This window comes from Sander lucioperca, chromosome 23, assembly GCF_008315115.2.
Source record: "Sander lucioperca isolate FBNREF2018 chromosome 23, SLUC_FBN_1.2, whole genome shotgun sequence".
NCBI classification, from domain to species: domain Eukaryota; kingdom Metazoa; phylum Chordata; class Actinopteri; order Perciformes; family Percidae; genus Sander; species Sander lucioperca.
In genome coordinates, this window is record NC_050195.1 from 6,162,139 (window position 1) to 6,177,138 (window position 15,000).

The 15,000-nt window shown below is 39.9% G+C and overlaps 1 protein-coding gene and 1 long non-coding RNA gene across 11 annotated transcripts in view; one reads left to right on the forward strand and one right to left on the reverse strand.

Annotated features, from left to right (window-relative positions):
* Nucleotides 1-1,318, forward strand: part of LOC118494357 — a 7,874-nt gene extending 6,556 nt beyond the window's left edge. The window contains exon 3 of the long non-coding RNA XR_004896485.1: nt 1,291-1,318. This is a non-coding gene — a long non-coding RNA (uncharacterized LOC118494357). The remainder of the gene's footprint in view (nt 1-1,290) is intronic.
* Nucleotides 1-15,000, reverse strand: part of LOC116039725 (protein NLRC3-like) — an 86,399-nt gene that overhangs the window by 53,755 nt on the left and 17,644 nt on the right. For 4 of the 10 annotated variants that reach the window (XM_035998157.1, XM_035998164.1, XM_035998163.1 and 1 more), the window contains one exon: nt 11,142-11,318. The exons of 2 other annotated variants lie outside the window; for them this stretch is intronic. In XM_035998157.1, coding sequence (XP_035854050.1) covers nt 11,142-11,318 — 177 coding nt within the window. Of the gene's footprint in view, nt 1-148; nt 351-8,513; nt 8,716-10,932; nt 10,994-11,062; nt 11,319-15,000 lie in introns of those variants that run through there. 4 more of the 10 variants (XM_035998159.1, XM_035998162.1, XM_035998161.1 and 1 more) reach the window with 4 other exon arrangements.

Below are 15,000 nucleotides of genomic sequence, written 5' to 3' on the forward strand. Positions count from 1 at the left end.
TGATAGCCAGACTAAAGTCTCTTCTGACTGCAGACTACATTTACTACAAGAAACTAAAATATGAACAAAAAGAACATTTATAACTTTATGGATGTAAATTATGTTTGTACATGAATTCAAATTCAATTGTTAAACATATTAGATCTATAATAGTTACAGAGAGTCAGTGAACTGACCCCAGAGTCTCCAGTCTACAGTTTGGACTTTCCAGAAAACCACACAGCAGCTTCACTCCTGAATCCTTCAGCAGGTTGTAGCTCAGGTCCAGCTCCATCAGATGGGAGGGGTTGGACTTCAGAGCTGAGACCAGAGCAGCACAGCTGATCTCTGACAAACCGCAGTTCACCAATCTGAATAAAGAATAAATGATGTAAGTTTAGAAGACAATGTTCCTGCTTGAAATCATTCAAAGTTTAATAATCTGTTCAGAGCTGAAGAAGGTTTAGAAAACAGAAACACCTGAACACAACAGGATCAGGATAAAAACTGTAAAATACAAAAAGTAAAAAAGAGCTCTAATTAATATTAATGACAACATGCTGCTACTTCAATAAAGACTTTGGAGTGAATTATTTAGTGTTATTCAGTTATATTAAGGTTTTAAATCTGTAGCTCAACATTACTCTGCTGCATTGACATGAATTAGACGTGTTTACTAAATGTAATACATTTACAATAATTACACACAGTAAGCTGTAATGTTGACAGGTTAAACAGGATCATCTTATTAAAGTTTATTATAAATCAACATGTTTCATTGTCTTGTGAATGAAGTGTAGCTTATCTTCACTAACATCCTAATGTTTCAGGTAGAGATGAGTCTTCTGAACACATCTGCTCTTTAATTAGTTCACTTCCTGTACAGCTCTAGAAAACACCACTATCCTCACATGGACACTAATCATAGAAACTAATCTAACAGTTCAAATCTGACTCTCCCTACATTCATAGTCAAGTCCATTTTATTTATACAGCCCAATATCACAGATGACAGATTTAGCTCAAGAGGCTTTCCAACCTGTACAGCATCCGACTCCCTCTGTCCTCAGTAAAGGTCCTAAAAGACGTCATCATACCTGTCATCATTCATAAGGCCATGCTAACTAAGTTACAGAGATATTTAACATCCTTAGTTGAGTTCAGAGTGACCAACCATGACAGCAGATCACAGGAAATGTTGGCTTTAAAAGTTCATCAGATATCAAACTGGTGAACTAATTCAAGTCAGAGACGCTACAAAGTTCTACTTGTTCTATTTACAATAATGTTTGACTGATTGGTTTCAATTAGTGTGTGTGTGTGTGTGTGTGTGTGTGTGTGTGTGTGTGTGTGTCTCTGTATGTGTGTGGTGAGTGTGTGTGTGTGTGTGTGTGTGTGTGTGTGTGTGTGTGTCTCTGTGTGTGTGTGTGTGTGTGTGTGTGTGTGTGTGTGTGTGTGTGTGTGTGTGTGTGTGTGTGTGTGTGTGTGTGGTGTGTGTGTGTCTCTGTGTGGTGTGGGTGTGTGTGTGTGTGTGTGTGTGTGTGTGTGTGTGTGTGTGTGTGTGTGTGTGTGTGTGTGTGTGTGTGTGTGTGTGTTTTGCAGGACTCGACAGTAATGGTTGCCCGGTTGCCCTTGGCAACCAGATTGAGTCAGTTGCCCCCTTTGACAACCACCTGTTCAATATTTGTGTTTTTTTAATATATAAAAAAATCTAAACTTACAAAACTAAATAAATAAATGTTGCGTTCACTTAAAACAGGTAAACCTCGTGGTGCGTTCAAAGTTATTGTAAAATACACTTTTCTCATCTGTTTTTGTCTTTTAACAGCAATTTACTGGTGAAAGAAGTAATTCTTGTTAAAAGTTGTTATTACATTTTTAATAATCATTTTTTTGTGCTGATCTGAAAATGTATCTGCTCCGTGACTCTAAACCGTGATCTGAACTGTGAGTTCTGGGATCCGTTGCCTCCTATTTGAGAGGGATAAGAAATTATATAGCAAGCCATTCTCTCATTGTTCCATTATTAAATATGTGGTATAGTTACATATGAAATTAATTGCTCCAAATATAGGCAGTTTAAAACATGGCAACCGTATTGTCAATTTCAGAAAGCAAAAGCTGAGGCCTGCGTTGAAAAGCGTTGGCGAAGCTAAATTCCGAAGCCTTTTACTGCACGCCAAAAGTTGTGGGTGGGGCATGGCGTTGGTTTTTCTGCTTCGCCATGAAACAGGAAGGGGTTAGTAACTAGACTGTACATTGTCCAATCTGTTCCAAACTGCTCAGGCTGTATAAGGGTCCTGGCCTGAAGATATACATGTCAATATTCAGGTAGAATCATAGCGCCCCCTACTGGCAACAGGAAGTTACAGTCGTTACACTGTCATGTCCTCTTCCTAACTTGTTAACCCTAAACTCTTAAGACCTTGATGATGCTTCATCGTGATTTTTTGTTGAAGGGCGTTGCCGTGGCAGCACGCCGAACTTTGATGTTACATCATGAAACAAAAAGCTGTTGTAACTTTAACGTACATTGTCTGATCTGCCCCAAATCTGTCACACATGATGTTAGTCCAGGCCTGGAATGAATCACATGGGTCTCAGGCCTGATTATGGTAAAGTGGCTCAATAGCGCCCCCTACAATATTTCACAGAACTGGCCCCTGCAGTGTGTTTCACCTATACGTATGAGATTTGGTAAGCATATGTACTCTGTCCAGACTTACAAAAAAGCCTCTTGGAGCCATACCCTAAACCCAACAGCATGTCAGCCACATTAATATTAAGGTGCAAATTATGGACGGTGTGGGCGTGGCTTGGTGTCAAATTACCACATAACGCCACAAAACCGGTACCGTATTTTCCGGACTATAAGTCGCACTTTTTTTCATACTTTGGCTGGTCCTGCGACTTATAGTCAGGTGCGACTTATATATCAAAATATTTATAATTTCACGTTTTTAAATGTTATTTCATGCTGAAAACATTACCGTCTAAAGCCGCCAGAGGGCGCTCTAGGCTTCTGACGACTAAATGCTGCTCCGAAAAACAACTGAGAAAGAAAAGAAACTGCAGGTGACTGCAAGTACGGTAGTAAAATATGCAGCCGAAAACGGTAATCGACCAGCAGAAAGAAAGTTTGGAGTGAGAGAGAAACTTGTAAAGGTGACTCTTACTGCAATGAAGGAAACAAAGAAAGCTAGTCGCGCTGAAAGCAAGATGGCCAGAGCTGGAGGAACGAGTCCACAGATGTAGATGCACGTCAACGGTGCAGTTACGTCTCCACGCCCTGGTAGTTGTTCTGTTGTATAGTTGAATAACTGTTAATGTGTTACGTTAACATACCGGACACCTACCGTATTCAGCCCCTTGTTCTGTGTGCTGCTGTGTAGTTGAATAACTTGCCTTTCCAAATTAAATGTCTGTTCTTGATCTTGGATTTTGTGAAATCAATTTCTAAATAAATGCGACTTATAGTCCAGTGCGACTTATATATGTTTTTTTCCTCTTCATGACGCATTTTTTGACTGATGCGACTTATACTCCGGAGCGACTTATAGTCCGGAAAATACGGTAGTTGTTTGTAACTCAAGTGTACGTTGTGTAATCCGCACAATTTGAAATATTTAATTTTCAACACTATGCACTACATGGAGGGAATTAAGTCTAAATCTTTCGTGCAGTGTTCGACGGTCACAGAAATACACGGCCGCGTTGACTGGGAGCGGTACCTCTGAATGGCACAAAGTGCGAGGGCCCGTTCATCGCTGCAGCTTTAATTTCTTTTGTGTTCTGTAACAAAGGACCGTGTTGGTTCCTCTTCCATGTGCATTTTATTTGGCATTTTAAGCACACAATGTGTGTTCTCTCCAGTAAACTGGGACTATAATTTGGGAAGATTGTACAATTATTAACACCTAAATGGTTGTTGACCTTATATTTAGCTGGGGAGAAATAACTGATGAATACACTGTGTTACAGTCATGTTTACAGTGTGCATTAAAGTGCCCATATTATGAAAAAAATCACTTTTTCTGGGATTTGGGGGGACATTTTCAGCTCAGAAGCGTAAATACCTCAAAAACAGGTAATGTTTTTATCTTTGTAAACTTAAAACGGGGACACTGCCCCAGGGACGTCACTAGACCTAGAGCTGCTTGTGCCCCAACAAGCCCCCCTAGGGGGGTCCATGGGCATGCTCCCCTGTAAGAAAATTGTGTCTATTTTAACGTTTAAATGCATCAATCTGGTGCACTTTGAAAAGAAATTCAGAGGTTAGACTTGATTATTCTTATCTATGGATGGAAATATTTGTGCTGTGGCCTGAACTATTTTGCACTTCAGAATTTTAACCATGCACGCACAGGTGGAATAGTTTTTTCTTCATATTTTTTCATTAACATCACTAGGAAGCATACCAGTAGAAATATATATTCATATTTGTGGGATATATATAAGTAAGTGGGATTGTCTGGAATCTGGCAATATAATAACCATTATGGTGGGATACACTGGCTAAGCAATTTACAAAAAATATCTGTGCTGATAAATAAATAGTTTACATGAGATTAAATTATAAAGTTGGAGACCATGTAGAAATTTTGTTGCAATTTCAAAACCGTATTACTCAGGAACCGCTTGTTGTACTGATGCATGTGTTGAGTGAAGAGTTTGTGAGATATTTCAGAGAGTAATGGGTGTGCAGAGATTTGTGCAGAATGCAAATATGATAACATTTCATGTAAGTTCAATGTTAATTTTCTTGCAAACCATTTGTCACAGCAAGGGGGTTAACACTTACATCCACTATATCCGTGTCCCATTCTCATTAGGGGCTGAGCCCCCCTAAAGGTCTGATCCTAGACTCACCCCTGCTGCTACTTCATACTTGTACTCCACTACACCTCAGAGGGAAATGTTGTCATGGTTACTGCACTACATGTATCTGACAGCTTTTGCTTTATTGCTTCACGCTGGGCTTCCTTCTGCAACAGCTCATTGAGTATCGGATACAATTAAAACTATTGAGGAAATATTTTCCTTTGACATTGGTCCAGTATTAAATGAGATCGCTGCAGTCGGCAGCGGCGAAACAAGACAATTGTCCAGCTTGAATTTATGTTCATAAAGTGCTTGTTTTGCCGCTGACAGGCTCAGATTAATATTATAAGTGTCAGACAACATTATGGAAAGGATTTCTAAGGAGGTCGACCTTTCTGTTAAAGAGTAAGATCCTTTTTTTAAACATAAAAAGTCTGCGAAATTGCGTTCGTTAAATCCACCAGAGTCCATGTAAATAAACAGCAATTTTAGCATCGTAAAATATGGGCATTCTAAAACATCTCTGAGCTCTGAGCAGTGCTCGCTCTGGCTGTCTTGAGCCTGCGCGCGTAGGGTGCACGACTATACGTTTGGTCAATGTTTTCTTTATTTCATTACAGTTTCAGGTCTGTCAGTCACAGTGAGAACCAGGGACAGCTCCGGGGACAGCTCCAGCCGGGGACAGGTCACCGAAACCGGGGACTGTCCCGGGAAACTGGGGACTGTCCCGGGAAACCGGGGACGTCTGGTCACCCTAGTCTCTGGTGCTTCCACACACATACAAACTTTGAAAAAATCCATCCATGGTGTTTAGAGTGAGATACGGTTTCTGAATGTGTCCTGCCTTCAGAGCTGTTCTAAATCGGCACGGCTTGTGACGTCACAAGCCGAAACGAGCTGGCTAACCGCAACCATTAGCTCGTAGCATTAGCATGCTAACGCTAATGCTAACACTAGCATGCTACCTCGTTCGCAATAGCAAAGCACTGCTACAACACACACAAGTTCACCATAATCTACAAAAGAACTACTTCCATGTGCGCCCTCATTTAGAAGTCTCCCAGCTAATCCTGCCTTGTAACTGACTGAAGTTGTAGAAACAGCCTTTCTTTTACTGTCTATGGAGCTAGCTAGCTGACATGATCTACATCTGAGCTACTGAGCATGTGCAATCAAAGATAGTCCAGAAGAAGAAGAAGAAAAGAGGTCTCACTAACATAACAGCTAACTCTGCTAACACAACAGCTAACTCTGCTAACACAATAGCTAACTCTGCTAACAACAGCTAACTCTGCTAACACAACAGCTAACTCTACTAACACAACAGCTAACTCTGCTAACACAACAGCTAACTCTGCTAACAACAGCTTACTCTGCTAACACAACAGCTAACTCTGCTAACAACAGCTAACTCTGCTAACACAACAGCTAACTCTGCTAACACAACAGCTAACTCTGCTAACAACAGCTATGGACAGAGAAGAGAAGCAAGAAGGCTATGCTACGCTAAGCTAAGGCGCAAAAGGCTCCAAACCAAAGAAAAAAACCACCAAAGGCTAGCACCGTCTCCTTCCCACTCAAGAGAAGCTGTAATAGAGTAGTAAGGTAAGCTTCCTTCATACCCACAATAGTTAAATTTCAAATTTCTACCTCAAGAAACCAAGGCTAGCCTGTGCTAACTTAACATAGCGTGCTAAGTAGCAGCAGAGGGAGCAGCAGAGCAGCAGTTAGGAACTGAAACAATGTTGCAATTTCCTGGGAGAGCCCAGCCTCCTTGTGATTGGCTACCCGGAAGAAATTAAAAGTACACAGGTAAAAAAGCTTATAAACACAAAACATTCAGAAAACCCAGAGGCTTTGACTGCAGATTAGGGCTGAACGATTTTTGAAAATAATCTAATTGCGATTTTTTTCTCAAATATTGCGATTCGATTATTTTTTTAAGGTCTTTGTCTTCTGTATTATTCAACAAAGACAAACAATAAATAATTTTATAGTATGAACAACACACAATTACACACTAGACAGTTAAAAAAGTAAAAATTATAGTATATACACATTACACACACACACACACACACACACACGTGTAATTTTTTACAGTGCCCAGAGAGGAGCTGCCTCCAGCCCCTCCCCCTCGTGAAGTTGCGTGCTGCCGTGTGCACTTGTTCAGAGAGGCTATCGTTACGTTAGCATGTTGCTGGTGTTCTTGTTCAGAGAGGTTATCGTTACGTTAGCATGTTGCTGGTGTTCTTGTTCAGAGAGGTTATCGTTACGTTAGCATGTTGCTGGTGTTCTTGTTCAGAGAGGCTATCGTTACGTTAGCTAGTTGCTGGTGTTCTTGCCGTGGGATTAACGGTACTAATAAAACTGTTGAAACACCGCGGCCACGCTGCTGTGAAAGCTCCCCGAACGTCATTAATCAGAGTCTGGTTGTTACCCCTCTCAGTGGCAGCTCCTCCACTCATATCTTTATAACGGAGCTAACTGCTAACCGGAGCTAACCGCTAATCAGAGCTAGCTAATAGTTGCCAACCGAGCCTTCAGTTCTGCGTATCTGTATCCATTAACTGCACGTATGGACGAACCAGAATAAACTCACTGCCCCCCAAACTACAGAGAAATCATGCTGTCATCAGACAAACTCCCTGCTGTTAAAAGAGGGAGGGACTCAGGAGGGATTATTATCTGGTACAAAGAAGAAATATCAAAGTACATCACCCCTATAAAATATGAACGCTCACACATTTGGCTTAAAATAAAACAAGACATCACTAACCCTCCGACAGACATCTTCCTGTGTGCTGTATACATTCCCCCTAGTGACTCCCCATACTATGATGAAGACATCTTCCCCCTTCTCCATCAGCAGATCTGCAGCTTCCAGGCCCAGGGAAGTGTGCTAATCTGTGGGGACCTGAAGGCACGTACTGGCTCTCTCCCTGACTACAACACAGAGCTAGGTAACAGTTATATATTTGGACACAATTATCCACAAAACAGAACTAACCTTCCTCGTTCCAACTCTGACGCCCAGATCAATAAGAACAGCAGAGAGTTACTGCAGCTCTGTCAAAGCCTGGGTCTGGACATCATCAACGGTAGGTTACGAGGAGACTCTTTAGGTAGAAATACGTTCTGCTCACCTCTTGGCAACAGCACCGTTGATTACATGGTAACAGATATAGACCCTTTCTCTCTCAGTGCATTCACAGTTAAACCACTGACCCCCCTGTCTGACCACAGCCAAATTACTGTTTCTCAGAAGGTCAGTGACCAACAACACCACCCCCCCACAGCCCAGTAAGCTGTTTAATATCAGGAAATCATACAGATGGGCCGAAACCAGCACAGAAGAGTTCCAGAAAGCAATCAGCTCACCGAAATTCAAACACTACTAGATACCTTTCTGGACACCACATATGTACACAGTCAAGAAGGCCTAAATAATGCAGTCAGACATGTCAATCACATCATCATGCAGACTGCTAAATCATCACAATTGGAACTATCCAAAAATAAACCTAAGAATCCCAAAGATGATCAATGGTTTGACAAAGAATGTAAAGAAATTAGACAAAATGTTGATTATCTAACCAAAAACACAGAGATCAGGAAATGTAGACTTACGCCTTCTTTACTGTGCCACACTTAAACACTACAAACGTACACTCAGAATCAAGCTGATCTGTGGTGTGTGTGTGTGTGTGTGTGTGTGTGTGTGTGTGTGTGTGTGTGTGTGTTAGGTTAGTGTGTAAAAGAGGAAAGCAAAGCACACTTTAGAGAAAGAGAAGCCATTTGGGATCTTGATGTTGGAGGAGATGATAATAACCAATCCTCTGGTTGACTCAGGACTCTGACCTCACTGAGACCAGAGGAGCTCAGCTGATCTCTGACCAACCACAGCTCTCCAATCTGGATAAAGAATAAATGATGAAGATAAAAATCTATTTAGAATCTAATCAGATGTGTTGATGTTTTAAATGTGTAGCTCAACATTACTACGTCCTAATCAATGATCTTTACCCTAAAATGAGTATTGTTTAAAAGTAGTTGTTAGTTCTATGTGCAGTTTTTATATTAATGATATCATGTTTTGCTTTCTTTCTAAATACATTTAAAAAAAATGATATATACATTAAACAAAGGTACTTTTGTGACTTTAATTTCATCCCTCTGACTCTTAAAATGTAAACTGTGTAATTTAGGTTAGAATTAAAGAAAATTGACAAATTTAAATACACAAATAAGACTTTATATAATAAAAATAAAGTAAGAACAACAGAAGAAGCCACTGGGTCTTAAGAAGCTTGGTGATTTCAGACTTTACCAAGAGGTTGTACAAAGTATATTTAGTAACTTAATCAATAGTTCTTTGATTACACCCATCCTTAGAACCCGACGCCGTCGTCGGCGACGTACAACGGCACCTCTGATTAATATTTAGATAATTTGATAACGGTTTAATGTAGAAACTTACTGATTTTGGCTGCTAAAAGCTAACGAGTTAACCATCACGGGGGTGTCTTTGGTGTCTTTGTAGCCTTTACAGAAGGTTTTCTATCCAGCCTGGAAGTTGTGCCTCTTTTCGGAGTTGTTCAGCAATAAATCCAAACGCTTATATCCAAGATTTATCCACTTGATGTCCATAATTTATCAATTTTCCGTTATTTTTGCCGCTAGCTCGATGCTAGCTGCCATTTTGAATATCCCATGATGCTGTGCGAGATTGTGTTGACGTCTTTCAACCAATGGGAAGGCAGGTCCGTCATACAAAGAGTCTATCGAGAGGAAAGATAGATCTCTGCAGCGAATCCAAGCGAGAACAAAGACTATAGAGTGAAAGATGGATCACTCCAGTTTATTACCGTTCTACAGAGAAGAAGGTTTGGAGATGTGGCATAAATGGGGCCTTTTTTGAAGAAATGTAAATAGTTTGTCCTTTTACATGAGTTATAATGTTCATTATGTTTATGTTTGCACTGCATGACTCCAAATATATAGGAGAACTGTTTTAGAACATTGCTGTGTGTGATTTCAATAAATATGACATTATTATTTGATTATTGGCATAAGTGAATGTCATGAGGGCAAAAGCGTCTGGACTTTTTTTGAAAAAATGTATATATTTAGTCAACTGTATAAGTTATAATGTTTATTTCTTCACAGTGTGACTCCTAATACATATGGGAACTGATGTAGACAGGAGATTGGCTGTGATATCAATATATATCTGTCAGATTCATGTTCCATTTTATTTATTTAATTATTTGTCTTTAAGGTCATACAACCTTTTTTACATCCAAGTGACCTCACTGCAGCACACATATTCTAATAGCCCAGTTTTTCCTGAAAACAATGATGTTCATATATTGACTGTAGACAACAGGGTTGATGTTATACAAGCTTTTTTAGAAAATACAACCAGACGGACAATGAACTGTAAAAATGACCTCAGGTTTCTGAGCGTTAAAATAATACATTTTATCTGCCACATTAATAAGAATTTGTATTTTTCTTATTTGTTCTATTTTTCATTTGTACTGTTGAACAAACCAAACCAAACTTTCTCCTCTATCATTTAAAAAATCTGTAACTGTAGTAAACATGTCTCTTGTTTTTTTCTATTACTTTTCCTTCTCTCTCTTTCTTCATTCTTTATTGTCTCTACTCATTTAATTCTTCCTTTCTTCCTTTTTATAGACTATGTTTTTATGTTTTTATATTCTATATATTTTGTTGAACTTTTTTAAGGAACCCAACATGTTGAGGGTTTTCTGGGTTTCTTCTGCAAGACATTTTTTATTTACTGTTTGTTGCATTTATTTTTATAATCATAGTATTGTAAATCACAATATGACTTTTTTTTTCTCTGTTTAAACCTTGGATGTATTAAGAGAACAAAACGCCGTGATGATAATTCCTTGAGCCGTCTTTGACTGCTCCGTGTCTGTGTCGCTCTGACACTGTTGCCCCTGGCAACCGATAACGTAGGATCTCAAAATGGTGGACGGGCTCAGACACCTCCCAAATCGTGACGTATGTCCTCATTCTCAATAACAGGCTGGAGTTCCCCCTCTCTCTCAGGTTTGATTAACCTCTCTTTCTGTTTCCCTCATCTCAGGGTTAACTAACTCAGAGTTTTCACTAAACCTGCTTTCTGAAACGGACCCCTGGAGACAAACTGTTCAGACTGACAAACTGAAAACACACAAAGAGTTGTTGTGATTTGTACTCAGACAAACACAGAAAACAAGTGAACTGATAGAAATTTAAAACTTCTGTTATGGATTTAATTTTGATAGATTTACACTGTACAAGAATAAAATAGATGAACTGACCTCAGAGTCTCCAGTCTACAGTTTGGACTCTCCAATCCAGCACACAGCTGCTTCAGTCCTGAATCCTTCAGGTTGTAGTTGTCCCCCAGGTCCAGCTCTCTCAGATGGGAGGGGTTGGACTTCAGAGCTGAGGCCAGAGAAGAACAGCTGATCTCTGACAGACCGCAGTTCTCCAATCTGAATGAAGATCAGATGTGTTGATGTTTTAAATGTGTAGCTCAACATTACTACGTCCTAATCAATGATCTTTCCCCTAAAATGAGTATTGTTTAAAAGTAGTTGTTAGTTCTATGTGCAGTTTTGATATTAATGTTATCATGTTTTGCTTTCTTTCTAAATACATTTAAAAAAATGTTATATTACATGAAACAAAGGTAGGGGAGAGCTGGGACAGTTGAAACACTTTTTAATTAAACGTAATTTCCAAAGCGATCGTATCACACTGAAAGCTAATATTTTGTCACTAGCAACCTACACCTGTCATCTGTCAAATACAGTTGCATTTTCAGCTTTGAACAAAACCGTTCATGAATTATTACAGCAGAAGTGGGACGTGCGTTTCATTCGTCCCTCCTGGTCAGGACGAGTGAAACAGTTTAAGCCATATAAACTTCACACAACTTCAATATTTTACTACATATCATGAATGGTACTCCCAAAAGGTGTTATTTTAGATAGATTGTTGCTGGGCTATACGTCTTCCTGAATATCTGTTAACAACTCATTGGCGTCACCTTGAAGCGTGTATGAAGCGGTTTTTGAAATATCATGCACTGTGGATGATTCTGCCATTTTTATAGCTAGAACAGTACGTTTTCCCATTTATATCATGTTTCTATTGTGGAAAATGTCACTTCACTAGGTTTTTACGGGGTTAGGGCACTGCACATCCAAATAAGTTCCCTTAACGACCCCCAGCCCGTCAGTCTCCATAGGATAACATGGGAAAACTCAACCCCCTACCTGGTGGGGTCCAAATATATTTTCATCTTTCTAAAACTGCCTTTCCATGTCTCACCTCCATAAATTATTGTATAAACACAGATATTTGTGCATTTACTTAAAATACATGGAGTTACAGCCAGGTCGGGGACATTGATTTATGTCATTATAACCTGTTTTACTTTCCATGTAAACAAGCATGCAATATGAAAGTCTGGGATTGTGGAACACTAAATAGTCTACAGAATAAGCACGTAGTCGAACCTTTAAATGAAAAACACTCATTAATAATCGAAGAAATGTAACTGCTAATGAAGTTTACTTTCGACCATCAAAACTTGTTTATGTCCTGCTGTAACTCTGATAAAGGAAATAACAGGAAGATATTTGGCTGATAGAAGGAGGTTAACATGCTCTATGTCAGGGGTCACCAACACGGTGCCCGCGGGCAGCAGGTAGCCCCCAAGGACCACATGAGTAGCCCTCAGGCCTGTTCTAAAAATGAAAATTGAATATTGATATTATCTGTTTCCCACCTTGTTAAGTCATTGTTGATAATTATTGATAATGAGAAATCATTAACGTGATCAGTGTCTTCACATAGATGAGTATCATTAATCATTAATAATCATATATAACTAAAGGCAAACTGAGGACATTTCTTTCAAATTTATTTCAGAAGAGTGTATCAAACTGGTAGCCCTTCGTATGACTCAGTACCCATGAAGTAGCTCTCAGTTTCTAAAAGGTTGGTGACCCCTGGTCTATGTGTTGACCTAACCGGCAATTTCCACTGGATGCGGAACGTCTGCGGAACGTCTCCGGAACGTCGACGGAACGTCGACAGAGTCATTAGGTTTCCATTAAAGTCAATGTGTTTATTTCCACTGACTGCAGAACGTCTGCGTCCCGACTCCGTCCCAGTTCCGTCAGTCCGCAGCCCTCCGGAGCAGATACGCAGAGCTTCTATTTTTGACGGACGACGGAGAGCTCCGCAGCAACTCAGCACAATTCAGATTGTGCGGGACAGGAAGTCGAGCACAGAAAAAAAATAAAACATCCGGATACTTTTCAAAATAAAATACACCATGCAGTCATCTTTAGAACTGATCAGATGTGCACTGAGCAAAGAGAGATGCAGGTTCTCTTCATCTGAAATGTAATCTATTACCTCCCCGTACAAACATGTCTGCAGTGCATCATTTATGATCCTGTTTACTGTCAGAACACAAAGTGACATCATTTCCTGACAGGAACTGCACTCTCTGTTCTCCTTTAAGGTGTGTGTGTGTGTGTGTGTGTGTGTGTGTGTGTGAGTGTGTCTATATGTGTGTGTGTGTGTGTGTGTGTGTGTGTGTGTGTGTCTATGTGTGTGTGTGTGTGTGTGTGTCTCTGTGTGTGTGAGTGTGTATCTATGTGTGTGTGTGTGAGTGTGTGTGTGAGTGTGTCTATATGTGTGTGTGTGTGTGTGTGTCTATGTGTGTGTGTGTGTTTGTCTCTATGTGTGTGAGTGTGTGTGTGTGTGTGTGTGTGTGTGCGTGTGTGTGTGTGTGTGTGTGTGAGTGGTGATGGTGCAGTGGATATGACACATGCCTTTGGTGTGGGAGACCCGGGTTCGATTCCCACTGTGATACATCAACCAATGTGTTCCTGAGCAAGGAACTTAACCCCTAGTTGCTCCAGAGGTGTGTGACCTCTGATATATATAGCAATTGTAAGTCGCTTTGGATAAAAGCGTCAGCTAAATGACATGTAATGTGTGAGTGTGTATGTGTATGGCGTTATATATGTGTCACATTCCTGAGCGAGTAATTGTATGTTTTGAGCACAGAGAACTATATTTTGCAAGCGCATTACATTGCATTTTGAACAGAAATGTACACTCGCAAAAAATAATTCAGTTTGAGTAAACAAAAACCTATTTCGTGCACAATAAATGTATTTACATGTCTTTCTCTGTTCGCAGGTAGACGCTGCTGCGCTCCGGTCATGTCTCCCTCGCTCTCAACCTCTTCTCTCTACGCGCTCAACTCTAGACACGCTCGCTCAGATTTTCACAGCGTTACAAGTGTCCCACAAAACCAACCAATCGCAGAATCAAAAGGTCAATTCTGATTGGCTGTTCATCTCCAATTAGATCGCAAGTAGCAGGAAACAAAAATCTAGGAGTAAACTTTTTCAGTTTACACCTGTTGGTACAGCAAATACTGACTACAGTGGAGCTGTTCGACTAATGTTACTGGATTAAAACACATTTCGGTCAGTATTTTGTATTATTGACTTATATCACAGAAATGTCTTAATATTTGTGTGTACTATAATGCCGTTGTTTTCTTTGACTTATATCTCCTTGTGTGTTTAACGTTAGTTTGACTCATCCTTCACAAGCAATCTAGCTCACACACTGCAGCCGACATGTCCTCTGAACAGGCCTCGCAGCACTGAAACTAGCTAAGTTAGCTAGGTCTGAACAAGAGAGACTGAACAGCAGTAGACCTGTCACACTATAGCCACATGTAGCCAAGTAGTTTTTAATACTTTGGTTACATTACCGTATTTTATTAACCTGAATTATGTTGCTATATTAGCTTGAGAATGAGCTATCCGTTGCTAACGCTAATTTATCTCAAAAAGCAGAAACGTTAGCTAACTACTGCCAAGATATGATTTCACTAGAGACCAGAGAGGTGTTGTAAGACTCATCAAGTGTTGTCATGTGTTTACACCGTCTTACAATGAAACCATATCTTGGCAGTAACATTAGTTAGCTACTGCTTTTTGACATAAATTAGCTAGCTAACGTTAGCGTTAGCATCGGATAGCTACTTTGCAAGACAATAAAATATATAGCCTTGGCAAACAGAATTAAGGTTAATAAAACACGATAACTATGTAACCAGTATTACAAACTTCTTAC